General features: G+C 36.2%; 1 protein-coding gene across 3 annotated transcripts in view; it reads left to right on the top strand.

The window, feature by feature from the left end:
- PRDM5 (PR/SET domain 5) overlaps nt 1-11,375 on the top strand; it is an 84,834-nt gene extending 73,459 nt beyond the window's left edge. For all 3 annotated transcript variants that reach the window (XM_082050162.1, XM_082050161.1, XM_082050163.1), the window contains exons 15-16: nt 5,209-5,313; nt 10,768-11,375. In XM_082050162.1, the coding sequence (XP_081906288.1) occupies nt 5,209-5,313; nt 10,768-10,932 (270 nt within the window). In that variant the 3' untranslated portion in view covers nt 10,933-11,375. The remainder of the gene's footprint in view (nt 1-5,208; nt 5,314-10,767) is intronic.
- Nucleotides 11,376-14,749: the final 3,374 nt, after the last annotated feature.

The following is a 14,749-nucleotide window of genomic DNA, read 5'->3' as shown; positions in this document are numbered from 1 at the left end:
TCTTAAACTCAGCGTCATTCCCTCAGTGCCTAAGATGCCCTTTAGATAATGCTTCCTGAAATCTGTATTTGTCACTGTCCTCCTGGTTTATAAGCAGATAACACCACTTTCTTTTCTGCATTTTCAGGTTGGCAAAGGTATAAGAAAGATTTCCAGGATTCTGTTGGAGAGGTCAGCTCTTGGTGGCTGCCAGCCTAGCCAGTATATTTTAATGTCTGGCTGGTTATGTTTGTTCATTCTATGCCACATTTTTCCATTCTTGCTAATCTTTTTCAAAACTTTTTTTGTTTTTTACTAACCACATGTTCAAGTGATAATGCAAATAGATATAGGAGCAAATTATATTTATTAAGAGTAATAGAAATATTTTCAAAGTCTCCATATAATATTTGAAAGCAGATAGTGTTACCGTATCTACATCTCACGCATAGACATTATAAGACTTTCTCTTTGGGAGCAAAGGAAAGCTCTTTGTTTCAGAACAATGAAAGGAATCAAAAACAAGAAAAAATGTGAACCAAAGGAAGATCTATGTATTTATAAATATTTTGCTCTCAAAAATACAAGCTGATATTTTTTTTTGGCTCTGTGTTTCCTCTAGTGAGCATAAATCTCACTCCAAAAAGTTCCTTACCCACTGTTTACCAAGGAGCTCAGGTTGAGACCTTCTCAGGCTTATCCAGGTTTTACGAAGAAACTTCATGTATGTACTGACCCTTACTGCGAATTTTTCTAAAATACATCTTCTTTATCTCCAGATCTGAATACTGTATGTCTCAAGAAGAAAAAAAAAAGAGTGTTTTTTGTTTTTTTTTTTTGTCCTGTATCATCATTATTATTTATGTCTGGCAATTTTCACACTCATGTCACAAGTGTAAATGTTTACCTGTAATATAAGATTGTGTTTAAATGTTTACAAGTAGTATAAGATCTGTTCTCTGAACTTCATTGAATGCTTAGTTTTCAGCATGTAGAAAATTCAAATCCACCAGGTTGGTAGTCATGTGAAATTTAAAATGATCAGTATGTCTTACTCCAAGATGCTAGTAATTCTAATGTATGCTTAGATGTTTGAACCTGGTGTACAAGAAGAAATATGCAATATGTGAAATTCTGAAGTAAAACTGCTGTATTCAGTAGGATATTAAAAAAAAGAAAAAAGAGCATAAGTGAGAAGATTAGATCCTAGGTAGTTCTGGGATTTTAAGTATGCTCTGAATGTCAATTAAAATCTGAGTATTAAAAGAACTATTGAGTAAAATTTCTATATTCAACAAGTTCACTTTCTGAGTGATCTGCATTCATTGTAGTAAATTAATTTAACTAAAAAGTAAAGAATAAGGTCTCCTAAGTGTGGATCCAGCCCAATTTTAACTTGCACCTACCACCTTGGAAAGACTACTTAACTCTCATTTATTTGAATCTTGAGTTTTTATTTATTTGGACATAGTAGATGATGTTTTGCTCTGCTGATGAGCTCGGGTAATAGCTCTAAATTCAGATTTTAAAAGTTATTTGGAGATAGTCCTACCAAAGTCATTCAGGCTTTACCTGTGTAATCAATTTTACCAGGTTTACAGAAACAACAACATGCACTAGTGCTAAACAAATACATGTAATGAATTTATATTTCTTAAGGGAGTAACAGTCAACTACAGCAGCAGTTAGGAGTTCAGATACTCTACATTTAACTGCTTCCATCTGCTGTAGTTGCAGGATACTGTGTACACATGTTCTATCAATCTGTTAAAGGTGGCATCAAATGGCCCTGTGAATTTGTTGTGTTCTGACTTCTTTCTAATGCAAATCACAATTTGCGTAGAATCCAAGGTGATAATTTCTGACTCAGCTATCTAAAGACAGGAAATGTGTATTGCAGGCACTGTTTTATTTGTCATAGCTGTTGAAATGTTGAATTCCCCTCCATTTTAATGTAGTGAAGTGAAAATCATCGCAGCTTTTGGGTTAGCATACCATTCTTACAGTGAAGCACATTCCAGAATACCATTTGGGCTCTCCTTGGCCTTTCTTTGTTTAGATGCTTGGTTATGAAGGTTATGAATCCTGATCTACATAGTTCTACCTGGTATACTTGAAAATGTAATATTAAATCACTGCAGTATCAGCTACATCCAGTCTCTCTCAATCTCCCTGCTCCTTTCCTCATTTGTATCATCAATAAAAGAAAACACATGTAATCTTCTGGCTTTGCTGCCACCATAGCCATGGCCTGGAGATGCTTTTTGAGAAGAGGGTGGATTTATAGTACTACCAGTTGCTGGCTCCTCTGAAGTCAGACTTACATGATCTTTCCAATGACCTCCTGCTTTGCTGACAGTTACCAGGTTGCTTGATGTTTTAAATTTGTCCAGCTTTCTTTTTATTTCATCATTGGTCCTCATTGTTCTTCAGTGATGGCATTAACTTTCTTTCAGACTTATTACTGTGGTTTTTATCTTAGGTGGTGGTGGTGTTTGTTTTTTCTGTACATGTTTATAGCAGTGGTAGTTATGCCAAGCCAACATCACCTTTTCCGTATTACAAATGTTGCCTTCTTGAACTATTGCTCAATGGAAATTTGATATGAGGGGAAGAAAAGGGACAGAAAAAAGGAAAAGGACAGAACATCATGTTTTGAAGAAATTAGTCTCTGAGAATGTCATCTTTGAAACCAATGAAGAGGTCTTTTTCTCTGGAGAGAAACTTAGGTCCAAGTTTTGCTCTGACAACACTACCACCTTTACTGAAATGGACACAAATGTGAATGACGAGCTGCTTAGCTTAGTGGAGAGGGGGCTGGTGTGAATCAGAATTGTGTCTGCTAAAGTCACTGGAATATACGGATGTAAGGGATCTAAAATTAGATCAAAGACAGCTTTGGATGTGTTTCATCCACTACATATGTGCATTTGGATACAAATGCCTAGGGGATACTGAGATATACCCTTTTTGCCATAGAGAATAACACAAATAGCCACACATAACTCTGGGTAAGATATTCTGGTCCAAGGTTGTGACTCTAGCTTCCTAGACTTTATAACAGCTCTTTCTCCAAAAAGAAACCTAGGTGCCTCTGAAGTCCATTTAACTCTGAAATGAATAAGATGATCATAATAGATTTAACTCTTCAGGTGCCTGTAAAACAAGATGATAAAAAGGGAGCAAGCACACCTGGTACAGTTTGCAATAATGAGTGTTTTCATAAGTGTTTAAGATGTACATATCATATGCTTTGCACTTTCTGTGGAACAATCTACACAGAGAAAGGCTGTTTTCAGACAACTCACAGAAAACGTGGTTTATGTTAACCACAATGGAAAACCAATTAAGGGTGTGTTTCAGAAACCTGCTTTTCATATGGCTTATACATACATTTCCGTAAAAATTACAGGCCTGTTCCATGAAGCCTTTTGTCAGTCTAGCAGAATTCCTTGTGAGATAAAGTTTTTGGTGTATATGATTTTTTTTTTTTTATTTTAATATCAGCTCACATCTTTTTAGGTAATTTATTATGTTTTACTCTATACTGAAGATTCATGGAAATTACGAAATTAAGAACGTGGTGAAAAAAATATATTAATATGTAAGGAGAGTCTTACACGGAAAAGCTCATCAGTAGCTTCCCTTTAGGCCAGTTTGACTATATGAAGTTCAGTCACGTACTCAACCTGTGTCAGAAGAAAGATTTGTCTTGCCTCCTACTGAAATGTACTTGATTTATTCATGATTTACTCATACTTGAAGCTGAAATTCTGATTAAATACTTTTCCCTGTCTACACAGCTTATGATCTGGTTGTGATGCACTAGAGGATTCCTGCTACTACAAGTTGAGATATTTCTGTCTGTGATACTGTCTTTTCTAGGAAACCTCATGGGAGGGTACTCCATCACAACTTTCAAAATCAGGACCCCAGTCTTCACCCTCTCTGAGATCTCTGTACCTTCAAAGAGCCCCAAAGAGAGAGCTTGGAACTTACCCAGAACATCACTGATTTATAGTCCACTGTGTATCACTTGTATGGTTTAAGCTGTCAGGATTCAGCAATATATGGAGACCTGTTTGTCCCCTACCTCTGCAGAACAGGCATTCAATAACCAGAGAATTTATTTACTTTGTAGCTTCAACACCTAACCCGAGTTGTTTCTTCTAACTTATCCTTGAATCTCACATCATCCCCCAGAAGACAAGCTTACTGCCTATTATCTCTTAATTCATGGACTTAGCATTTTTATTGCTTATTGATTTTAGTCTTGATTTTTAGTTTAATTTAGTAAAAAAAGTTTACTTTGTTGCCTAAAATACCCATCTTTAGAACCTGAGCAACACAGAATTGGGAACCAGAGAAAAAAGTAGGATGAGAGTGAAATAAGTACAATTATTTAATTTAGAATAATGGTGTTTCTAGAGCATCAAAATTTTAGTGAGGCAATGTGCAGTGCCATAATACTAACTTTCACATTTAATTAATTTACTTCAGTGTTGTTTTTCATACAGTTCTTTAGTAGAATAAAAGAGGAATTATACCCTATATAAAAGTGTCTATGTTAAGAAAGAACTTCAAAGAAGAAAATATTTATATAAGTGGTTTTCCACACATATCTCCAATTATTTATTTGAGGTCAGTGAGCTTGCAACTTTTGTAATGTCTTGTGTTACAGTAGCTGCTAACCAATACTTCTAATAAAATTACAGATGGCTTGGTTGCCATCTGCACTTCTTTTGAGATTCGACAATGAATATGTGATTAACCTTCTGTCACCACTTCTCAAAATAAGTTTTTTCTCACCACAGGCTTTCCTTGTACCTCCACTTCCTCTGCTCACCTCTTCTGCTTGGAAACCTGAAGTTTCTATAATCTTACTTGTCTTTAAGCTTTTGTGGAGGATAAAGGAAAGTACATTGGAGTTTTATGTTTTTTGTACCTTTCACATTACAAAAAGCAGACTCCCAAAATGGCTGAGTTTGAAAGACTGGAACAGATAATTAATTCATAAGTGGGTGTTGAAGTGGAAACTGTCAGGCCACAGCTTTCCCAGCTTTCACTTAATCATTTGAAAATAGTTTTCTGTTGTTTTCACTGACTGTAATCCCTTGGAGAGAATATAAAACTTGCACCATCCAGCATGGAATTCCACTCCTTTAATGACTTGGGCTCTGCATTAAATCACTTTCACTCACTTTCACTCACTGTTGTCATTTCATACAGGAAAAGCCGTACCAGTGTTCAGAGTGTAACAAGGCTTTCAGTCAAAAGCGAGGCCTGGATGAGCACATGAGAACCCATACCGGAGAGAAGCCATTTCAGTGTGATGTGAGTTGATCTGTCCCTTTAACTTCTTCACTTCAGTGCAGCCGCAGGACTTAATTGTAGTGAGAATTTGGCCTTGCACCTATTGACTGTGGCATCAAGTTACACTTCATGTGGTCTTTCGTTGCCTAATGAAAGACCGTTCAGGGAATTTTATGTACCCTCTTCAGTTGCCAAGAGCATTGCACACCCTTTTATTTTATAGTTTTGAATCCCTTAAGAGTTATTTTCACCATTCTTACTGCAGTTTGGATGTTGAGAGTTACAAATTCATATTGGTTGGCTTATAATTGTATGACAGGTTAATGGTTGCATATTAGCTTATACAGGAAAATGTATTTAATTCACGACATGGAATCCGGATGCTTCTGATGTTATTGAATAACAGAAATATGAATTCAGAATTTCCAATTTCTATTTAGTGAAATCTGGTTTGATATTTTCAATGTGTACTCATGGGTCTCATAGTTATTTTGTTGTGGTGTTTTTTTGTTTTGTTTTGGTTTTTGGTATTGTTCAGTGAAGAAATCGTGGGTGCTGTGTATGCTTGCAGTGCTGAAATGCAGCATATCATGTTCCAGTTCATATATCACTCTCAAGTACCTTTCATTTAGCATACCCCATCCTGTATATAACACATCTCACAGTTTTTAGAAGTATGTGGGGAAGCTGAATGTACAGCAGCCATTGGAAAATAATGTCTTTCAAAATTATCAAATGCCAAAATGTAAGTTCTTGCTCAAGGATTTAGAGAAGCGCATCAGAATAGGCTATAGAACTAGTATGCATGCTTTGTTTTTTGGTAATAGCTCTTAATGAATTAGTTACAAGTGAAACACCAGTTTTCAGTTATATCGTAGATGACTCAGCCTGAATGGTCGTAAATTTGTTCACAAATTTCTAAAATTAGATGCAAAATGAAAGTAATTGCTTGACATGAAAGTTGCTGAGGGTCTGATAATTGATCTGGCTTTTAATAATAATCTGGCAACATTTCATTGAGAATAAAATGTATTAATTTAAATAAAAATTTCAGCTACAGTATTTTACTGATGTCTGCAGGTCAGGACATTTGCTGTATTCTCAGCTTGGTTCTAGATAGTACTTTGAGGATTTCTTGAACTCCAAATCATGGTTGATACTGTTTTCAGCTTTCAGATTGCTGTACTTTTTATCAGCTCTTGGCTAGCTTGCAGTGTAAATGCAATTTTTCCCACACTGTGGATGTAAGATTCACTGGTCTTGGATTCACAGTGTGCTTTTCCAGACCCATTTAGAGTGGTGGCTGTACTTTGTTCTTTTTTTCTTTAATTGAAAATCTGACCTCCCTGAAAGCATACTTTCCTGCTTCAGCTGTTCCTTCAGTTTCCCTCATTGACCAGATAGAACTGTATTTTCCCAAATCATAATATTTCTAGAAAAAGCTGTAATCTGTGCCTCATCTGGTCCTTCTCCAAGAATTTTTATGTACCTTCATTTACTGGAGACTTTTCTGATGCTTTAAATTACTGCCACATTTCACCAAAATTATTCTTCAGCACTAGTCTTCTGCTAGCTGCACATTGCAGAGGCTGCTGACTTTTTTGGGTTTTGGACATAAACTGCAGTTGACTCTACTATTCATTCATACGCTATTCAGTTGCCCAGGTGCCTACCATGGTCTGCTGCTTAATGTACACTTGGAGGGTGTTGAAAGTTTTGTTTTCGTTACTTACTCCTTATTTCATGCAGACTCCACTTCTGCAGATGCTGGGGGCATAGTAAAAGTCACCAGAGCAGACCATTTCTCCAGAGCTGTCTGGCGCATTGTATATTCCCAGATATTTCAGCAGAAGTTACAAGAAAAACAGTAGTGGACAGTTGCAGAAAAATGTACCTATGGGAGACATTTATTGTGGCCTCCCCAATACTAAAGATTGCTTATTACATTAAAATATTCTCATCTACAATTTTTTATCCTGCTAAAGAAGCTGTAGATGTTCTCATTATTTTTTATGATCACTTGACTATGGCAATTTATGGCAACAGCTTCCACAAATTCTTAACTGTGGAAGGAGATTTTGGGAAGCGGGGAAGTGTGTTAGGTTACTGCAATGGCATTTCAGTAACTGCCTTTTAGTTCTCTCATAGCTACTCCAGTAATTGTTTAGTTGACTTCTCTGAAGTTGTTTCACTTTCCACCACTTTGCATGATGATTTCCCATGTTCATAATTGTTTCTGTTACTATTTTCTGATTTTTTTTTTTTTTTTTTTTACAATTTCCCTTGCATCTTTTAAGGCCTGAAGGCATACTATTGGGATGCCCCTCCTCATTAAAGTATTTGGAAAAGTCCATTAAGTCCAATGCCCAGACCTACTAAGAATCATTTAAAGGTGAAAAATAGACGTTTTATAAAATGGTGAGCATATTTATAAGTGTAATCATACATGTAGCCACACTGAAATCCAAAAGTCTTAAGTGGAATGAGCATTTGGGTGTTGTTTCCTACCTGACTTTAGATGCAGTCATAGAAACTATTCAGCTCTTTCATCTAAGTAATATGTTAACATACGCTGTCAGAATTTTCATGTTTCTTAGTATAGTACCATCAGTATTTACAAACAGTAATTGCTTCCAGTGCCAAAGAACTGAAGAAAGAAAAGTTTTGGCTATTGAAAGAAAATGTATATTTTATGGCCTCAAGAAAAGGCATCACTTGACATTGCACCTCTCCCCACCGAATGTAGACTATTACTCACCAATTTTTTTAGACTGCATTTCTGCTTAACATAGAATTATCTTTCAGAATCAAAAATTAAAGCCATGTCTTCTCTTCCTCTCTCACGCTCCACTCTCTCAGGCATATGTTACAGACATTACAGTACAGGCTTGAGCTAATGTGAAAGTAATCCATGTACTGTATTCGGTAAAGGTGCTACAGTTTATTTATGTGGCTGTTTCTGTGTCTTATCAGTCAACAAAAGCATTTTCAGAACTTACTGTTAATGGTTCAAAGCTCTCACATCCCACTGATAGTAGTGGAAATTGAATACTGCCATTTTAAGGTGAAAATTCTAGTATATATCACATAGAAAAGTGAAAATAACTGATATATGGAAATACAAAATGCTTTTTCTCCTAATATATTAGATTTTTGTCCTCTGAAGACCAACCTGTTTTTTACTGGAAGGCCAATTGAACTTCAGTTGCCTCAGAGACAACAGATTATTCTTTGGGGGCAGAAAGGTCAGGTATTGCTTGTCCTGGTTTCTTTCCAGTAAAGTATTTCCCTCCACCCTGCCTTTGGCTGACCCTGCACTTACTTCCAAATGTCAGTCTTTTCCATCCTCCCTATTTGAGCAAAACTTTGATCATTTTGAAGAGGTTCAGTAGAGTTCAAGTGCACATTAGCAAGCATGGCTGTAAATCTATAAAATGTCAGTCTTATAAAATTTAAACATGAAGCAAACTCTCTCTCAAAAGAAATAAAACAACTTTTATGCATAAGCACAGCCCAAGATGTATCATATCGTCAGGTAATGATCCTCTGCATTCCACATTATTTTTGAAGACATTGGGTGGCAGAACATACTAGAGCCTTAACAGAACTGCAGGCTACATTCTACTGGTTGTTACATGATCATTATAGATGAAAATAATGCACTTTAGGACTGTGTTATAAGCTGTTCACTTTAAAAATAGAGGTGTGTGCAAGATGCACAGAACACAGACTTATCTTGTGTATGTGTGTATGCTTGATTGGCTTCCTGACTTCAAAGAAACATGTTTACAAGTATACGTTACTTTAAACATGTTGAGACTTGTGAGCAATCATGATGTTTATGATTAGATAAATATTATGAGATCACTTTGTGTGTTCTGTGGAAAAGGAATAGAAAATGGTATTTGGCAAAAGCAATATTAAGATCTGACCAGTGGATGTTGTAAGTGACATTCACTGTTGCATAACAAAAGGGTGACTGTTGCTTGGGTCTGAAAGAGGTGATTATAGATTTAGGGAAAAAAGCTGAAGTGTTACAGCTGCTGTATAAAATTCCTCAGTATTACATCATGTCATAAATTCAGAAGTGTTCCATTGCAACAGCACATACAGTGTTCTTGTCTGGGCATAAATTATTTTGGGTACAAAACTTGCCTCTGGCAGTTGCCCTTTTTATGGTCATTGTATGGTTTTGCCTTAGGTGGCATAAAATACATATACCGCAGGTCAAGACTATCTACTTAGATAGTGAGCTCTGTTCATCTGTCTTGAGTTCAAAAGGAGTCAGTAATCATTCAGCATTTTCATTACTAGGTTGATACAAGTATGAATTTAAAACTTCCTTTTGCTAAAGAGGGATTGTGTTCAGTTCCCTGAGTTTCCACTGCATGGAAGACATTTTTGTCTGGAATGAACCTGGACTTGTTAGATTGAAAGCCTATAAATGTTCATTCTTATTTAATTCTATGACTCTTGTGCCTATTGTATTTGTCAAATCAGGAGCATGCTTTTTTTTCCTGGGAAATTCACGTATGTAATACATACCTCCATGGAAGCTGAATGTGAGAGTATAATGGCATGACTTCAGTTGACTGCATGTCTTACTTACAGATTCTTAACTCTTCATTCTAATTTCTCTTGACTGAACTTATTCTTAACCTTACATTTTTACTTCAGTGCAGGAATTTTTATAAGCAGTAATGGTTTTAGCATGGTGGAGTCCCTCATCCCTTTATCGATTTATTCAAGTGGCAGAATGAACTGGATTGCTTGGAGTGCAGGGGAGGAAGGGAAGTAGCGTGCCAGACAACGTAGCAAAGGAATTGCACCCTCATTTGCAAGACGTCTTCTGTTTCCCCAGCCAGGCAGAGGAACAATGATGTTTCTTCTGTAATAATTATTAACCTTTCTTGCAGTCTTCAGAGCCTCTTTTTTCTTACTCCTCTCTCCTTGTAAATGAGCAATTTGAATTTATGTTTTTAGGAACCCACAGATATCATTCTGGAGGCCAGGAAGGAAGTATTTCATTTGAGGTTAAATTGACAGAGGCCTGTGATGCTTTGTCATAATTTTTGCCGCATCCCAGATAGAATAACAGTTTTTGAAAAACTCACAATGTCACTGGGACACCTCAGTGTGCTGATATTTTGAAGATTAGGTTATTTTCCCCCTCTATCTATCTATCTATCTATCTATCTATCTATCTATCTATCTATCTATCTATCTATCTATCTATCATCTATTATTTTATTTTTTTTACTGTGTTACCACTTTTGGTGTATGACATTGAAACATACCAGAAAGATTAATAATCTTTAAGTTGCTCTCTGAAGGACTTATTCCTTCAAAGACAAACTCATTAATAGGTATTGCAGGTATGTGTGTCTGTGGTCTCAGGGATGTAGCATACAGAGTATTATAGATGCTTGAAGTTTTAAGGCTTCTTTGGTCTTTGTCTTGTCTTCACTGCCTTAGGTTTGTGATCTGTCCTTCAGCCTGAAGAAGATGCTGATCCGACACAAGCTGACTCACAACCCCAATCGACCAATGGCAGAATGTCAGCTTTGCCACAAGAAGTTTACAAGAAATGACTACCTCAAAGTGCACATGGAAAATGTCCATGGTGAAACCGACAGCTAAGGAGGGTGTGGGTGAGAAGAGTGGATCTCACCTTCCAAAGTGCTCTATCTGCACATATACAAACTCCAGACTTCTCATCTGACTAATAAGCACAGTCAGGAGAAAAAAAAACTGCAATGTGTTCACATGGTAATATTCCCCCTGTCCCTTCTGTCCCCCCTTTTTTTAAAATATATATATACTCTTAAGATAAAAACCAAAGAGGGACATTCACCTGAAGTTGAAGATAAAAGAACTTTGGGAAAATTTTGTAGTCATTAAAAATAAATAAATAAAAGTAAAGAAAAAAAATCCTTTAAGCAACCTTCACCTTCTCAGTTACAGCCTTAGAAACTTAGGTACTGGTGGTGTTATGTGGAAATCCCTGGACATTTGGTACTGAACCCTTGGACGTCTGCAACTGTATTTCTGTATCTAAGCTTCAAAATTCCATTAAACTTCTTTGAAACCATGCAGAACTTTTCATTCTGATTGACTGCTGATTGCATCAAGGCGTATTTAATTCAGACCTTAATTCTACATTTAGTTGTAATGTTGTTTTGTCTCATTTTATTTAGAACTTGCTCATTAGTAGATGAAATTCATGGGCTTGAATTGGTTGAGATGCTAAAATGTATGAGTACAGAAACTGGAGATCTGTCACGTGAAGTATGAGTCTTGAGGATGATATATTTCTTCCGGTTATATGAAACCACACACAAGTGAAAACTTTGAGCAATTTAGTTTAAGTAGTGCATTCATACTCATTGTGACTGGCAAGTTAAGTGGAGAGACATCTTAATAGAGTGGCTTGAGCAGCTACAGTTGCTTTGTTAACATGTATTTGATTTCCTGGTGAACAGTTGGTTCCTAGAGTGTTTTTTCCTGCTTAATCAGATGCCCTGGATTACTTCCTGTTTAACTACCTCTGTTTTCTTAATCCTGTTCTAATGAGCGCTGGGAAAAATACTGGTTTATAACTAAATAACAACCAAATTCTTCCAGGTGTCATATTGAGTTGTATACTGCGGTGAAACTCTTGAAAGGATTTCCCACAGAGCCTCTTGTACCACAGCTATAACAGATAGAAACCAAGAAATGTTTATCTACAAGGACAGTAAAACTGTAAATTCAGAGGATGATTGCATGTGGAATTCCTGAGTTATCAGCAGTTAATATGAAGGCTCTGTCATTAGTAAACTGTTCATATTCATTTTGGACCCATCAATGTTTTGTAAAATGAACTTGCATTGGGACATCTTTCTCCTAGTTTTCATGGGAAAAGAATTCAACTTCCTTCTGAACTGCAATGGGGATGATAATGCTGAAATGAACAGCATAATTCTTTACCTCATGATAGAGTGTCTACTCAAATCTGTTTATCACATGGTAGATTTTCTAAGCAGAAAGCAAAAAAAGAAATAGCAACAGTACTATTTCTAGCAATAGAAATAGCTAGAAATAGAAAATGTTGATATAGCTACTGATTAACACTTCCTTTCCTCCTAATAGTTTGGATCCCATTTTTCTGCAGGGACATCTGTATGTTACGTGTTCAGTTTTGAGACCCAGTACTGGATCCCAATAGTCATCTTTTCTAAAGTCATAACTTTTCTCCAAAAAATAAGCAGAAGACACTGTGTTTTTCTCAGAACTGAAGAAGGCCTGCCATTGGGGTAATTCTAAGTACAGGGTCTATATCAGACTGACTTAGTTTTTTTCCTAGGAAGCCTCCTGTTTTGTTATGACACAGCTGATCCTCAACCTCCTTTCTTTTCATTTGGAAGCCTCCATAATACTCCATGACAACGACATAACAATTTTACAGGTGTCCTTCCCATTTACAAGGAAGTTGTAAACTCAAGTTTACAGGTTCCCTTTCTAAATGAAACCAGGTGACTTGCTGGTGGCAATTCTAACAAAGTTGATCATGGACAAGCAGGAACTGTCACTGTTTTCAACATGATAGAAAAGTGCGAAGTGATGTCTTCCTGTTTATTTCAAGGGTCCTCAGCTTGACTTACATATGGTAGGCTTGAATAAGAGCCACTTGCAAGGTTTCTGCAGGCAAAGGAGAGGGGCAACCTTCAGCTGTATCTGTAGATTTGAAATTGGAGTCCAGTATCTCCTAGGTTGATCTGAATTGGAGAGAGAGTAAAGAATAGTAAGGCAACAGAAATATGATCTGCACAGCAGTTACACAGATGTAAATTCATTTGAAAAGGATCCTGGAGAAGACCTGCGTATGGACAACCCAATTTCATATAATGTTGTTCTGAAATGTATTGGTTCAGTGTGGAAACAGGTGACTCAGGTGTTACACTGGTGTATGATGGAAAAGGGTATCACTGTATGTATGTTTTGTGTAATTTTGTGTTATGACCTCTATGCCATTTTAAATTTTAATTATAGAACTTGTTTTCCTATATTTTTAGAAATTTTTCACAGCATTAGTTTTGAATACAACTGTGTGGTTGGTGTTTCATGAATTATAATTATTCAGTAACACTTGATTATTTAATAGCATTCAGTTTGCTTGTTGAAATGCACATGCTTCATTGTTTCTAAATTGTGTAGGATTCCTGCAGATTTTGAAGAAGTGTAATTATGAATATTTCACTTGTTCGTGGTACTTGCCTATGTGTAAAAGCATATTAATTCTCCTTCATGCCCTCTTTGGTACCTGAGAGGTATGTGAAACTCGGAATCTTTGCCAGTTTCATACAAATCATTTTTTCATATAAATCACGTATATTGAAAATACAAATAGGCATTGTAAGTTCGAGTAAAAAATGCTTCCTCTCCTTATTTGGAGAGGTTTGTTAAAGAGGTTATCAAACTAGTGTATTTCTAGGTCCAGAGCACTTTAACTTATTGCTAATGTTATAAAAAGTAACATAGTTAAACTAATCAGGTAGCAAAATCAATCAGTACTGTATAGTGAGATGCCTGAAGGTGTTTTAACTATATGTTCTTAGTTATCTGCAAGGAGAATTAGGTTGATGACTTCTTTTGACATGTCTGGGGTGGGAGGACATTGCAACGGTGACTTTATTTTTTGTGTGTTTGTTTGCCTTTTTGACAAAAAAAATTGAGAATTTAGTTATAGAAAAAATGAGCTTATACCTTTTTATAGTTTTTTTTTCTTTATATTTTCCCTTCTTCCATTTCACCAATGGAAATTAAGGCACAGAGAACAGCAGAAGGAAAAGAACTCAAAGAAACCCCCACAAAAACCAAAACTACACCAGAAAAAAAAAAAATTAAAAGTGAGGATTTTATTAAAAAAAAGAATTATTTGTTTTTGGGAAAAAAAAAAAAGAATAAGTTATTATATTTTATATGTTTTCATAGGGTTTTTGCCAGAGATCTTTGCTGCAAAGTTGTGTTACATGTTCAGGATTAATAACTGTATGTGAGAAAAAATGCTAGTTGCTAGAAGTTGGTATGTGAAAAGGAGAATGTACTTTTTTTTTTAATTGTTGCTGGATAAATTACAATGTACATATTAAGATTAATCATACTGTATGTAATCAATAGCAGCAGTCACCTAACTGAAGCTTTGATCTTGCTAATGGCTTCAGTAGAACAAGGGATAGACAAGAATGAATGTGTGAGTGAAAGACATTCATGGGAAGCAGAAGTAGGTACAGGAGGTTGGAGTCCAGCTTCCAGTGATGATTCTTTGGTTGTGTCCTCCAGGAACTTTCCCTTTGGGCTCAAGCAGATACAGATCTGCCTGAGCTCCAACAGAGCCAGCGCCTGGCTCGACAGCTGCAGGTGTTTCAATGGCAAGAGCTGCCCTGTTATTTCCATGCGATGCTTGAATTTTACACGG

The sequence above is a fragment of the Streptopelia decaocto genome (assembly GCF_964273445.1).
Source record: "Streptopelia decaocto genome assembly, chromosome: 4".
NCBI classification, from domain to species: domain Eukaryota; kingdom Metazoa; phylum Chordata; class Aves; order Columbiformes; family Columbidae; genus Streptopelia; species Streptopelia decaocto.
Note: the sequence above shows the minus strand (reverse complement) of the source record. Positions and strands in the feature narration are given on the sequence as shown.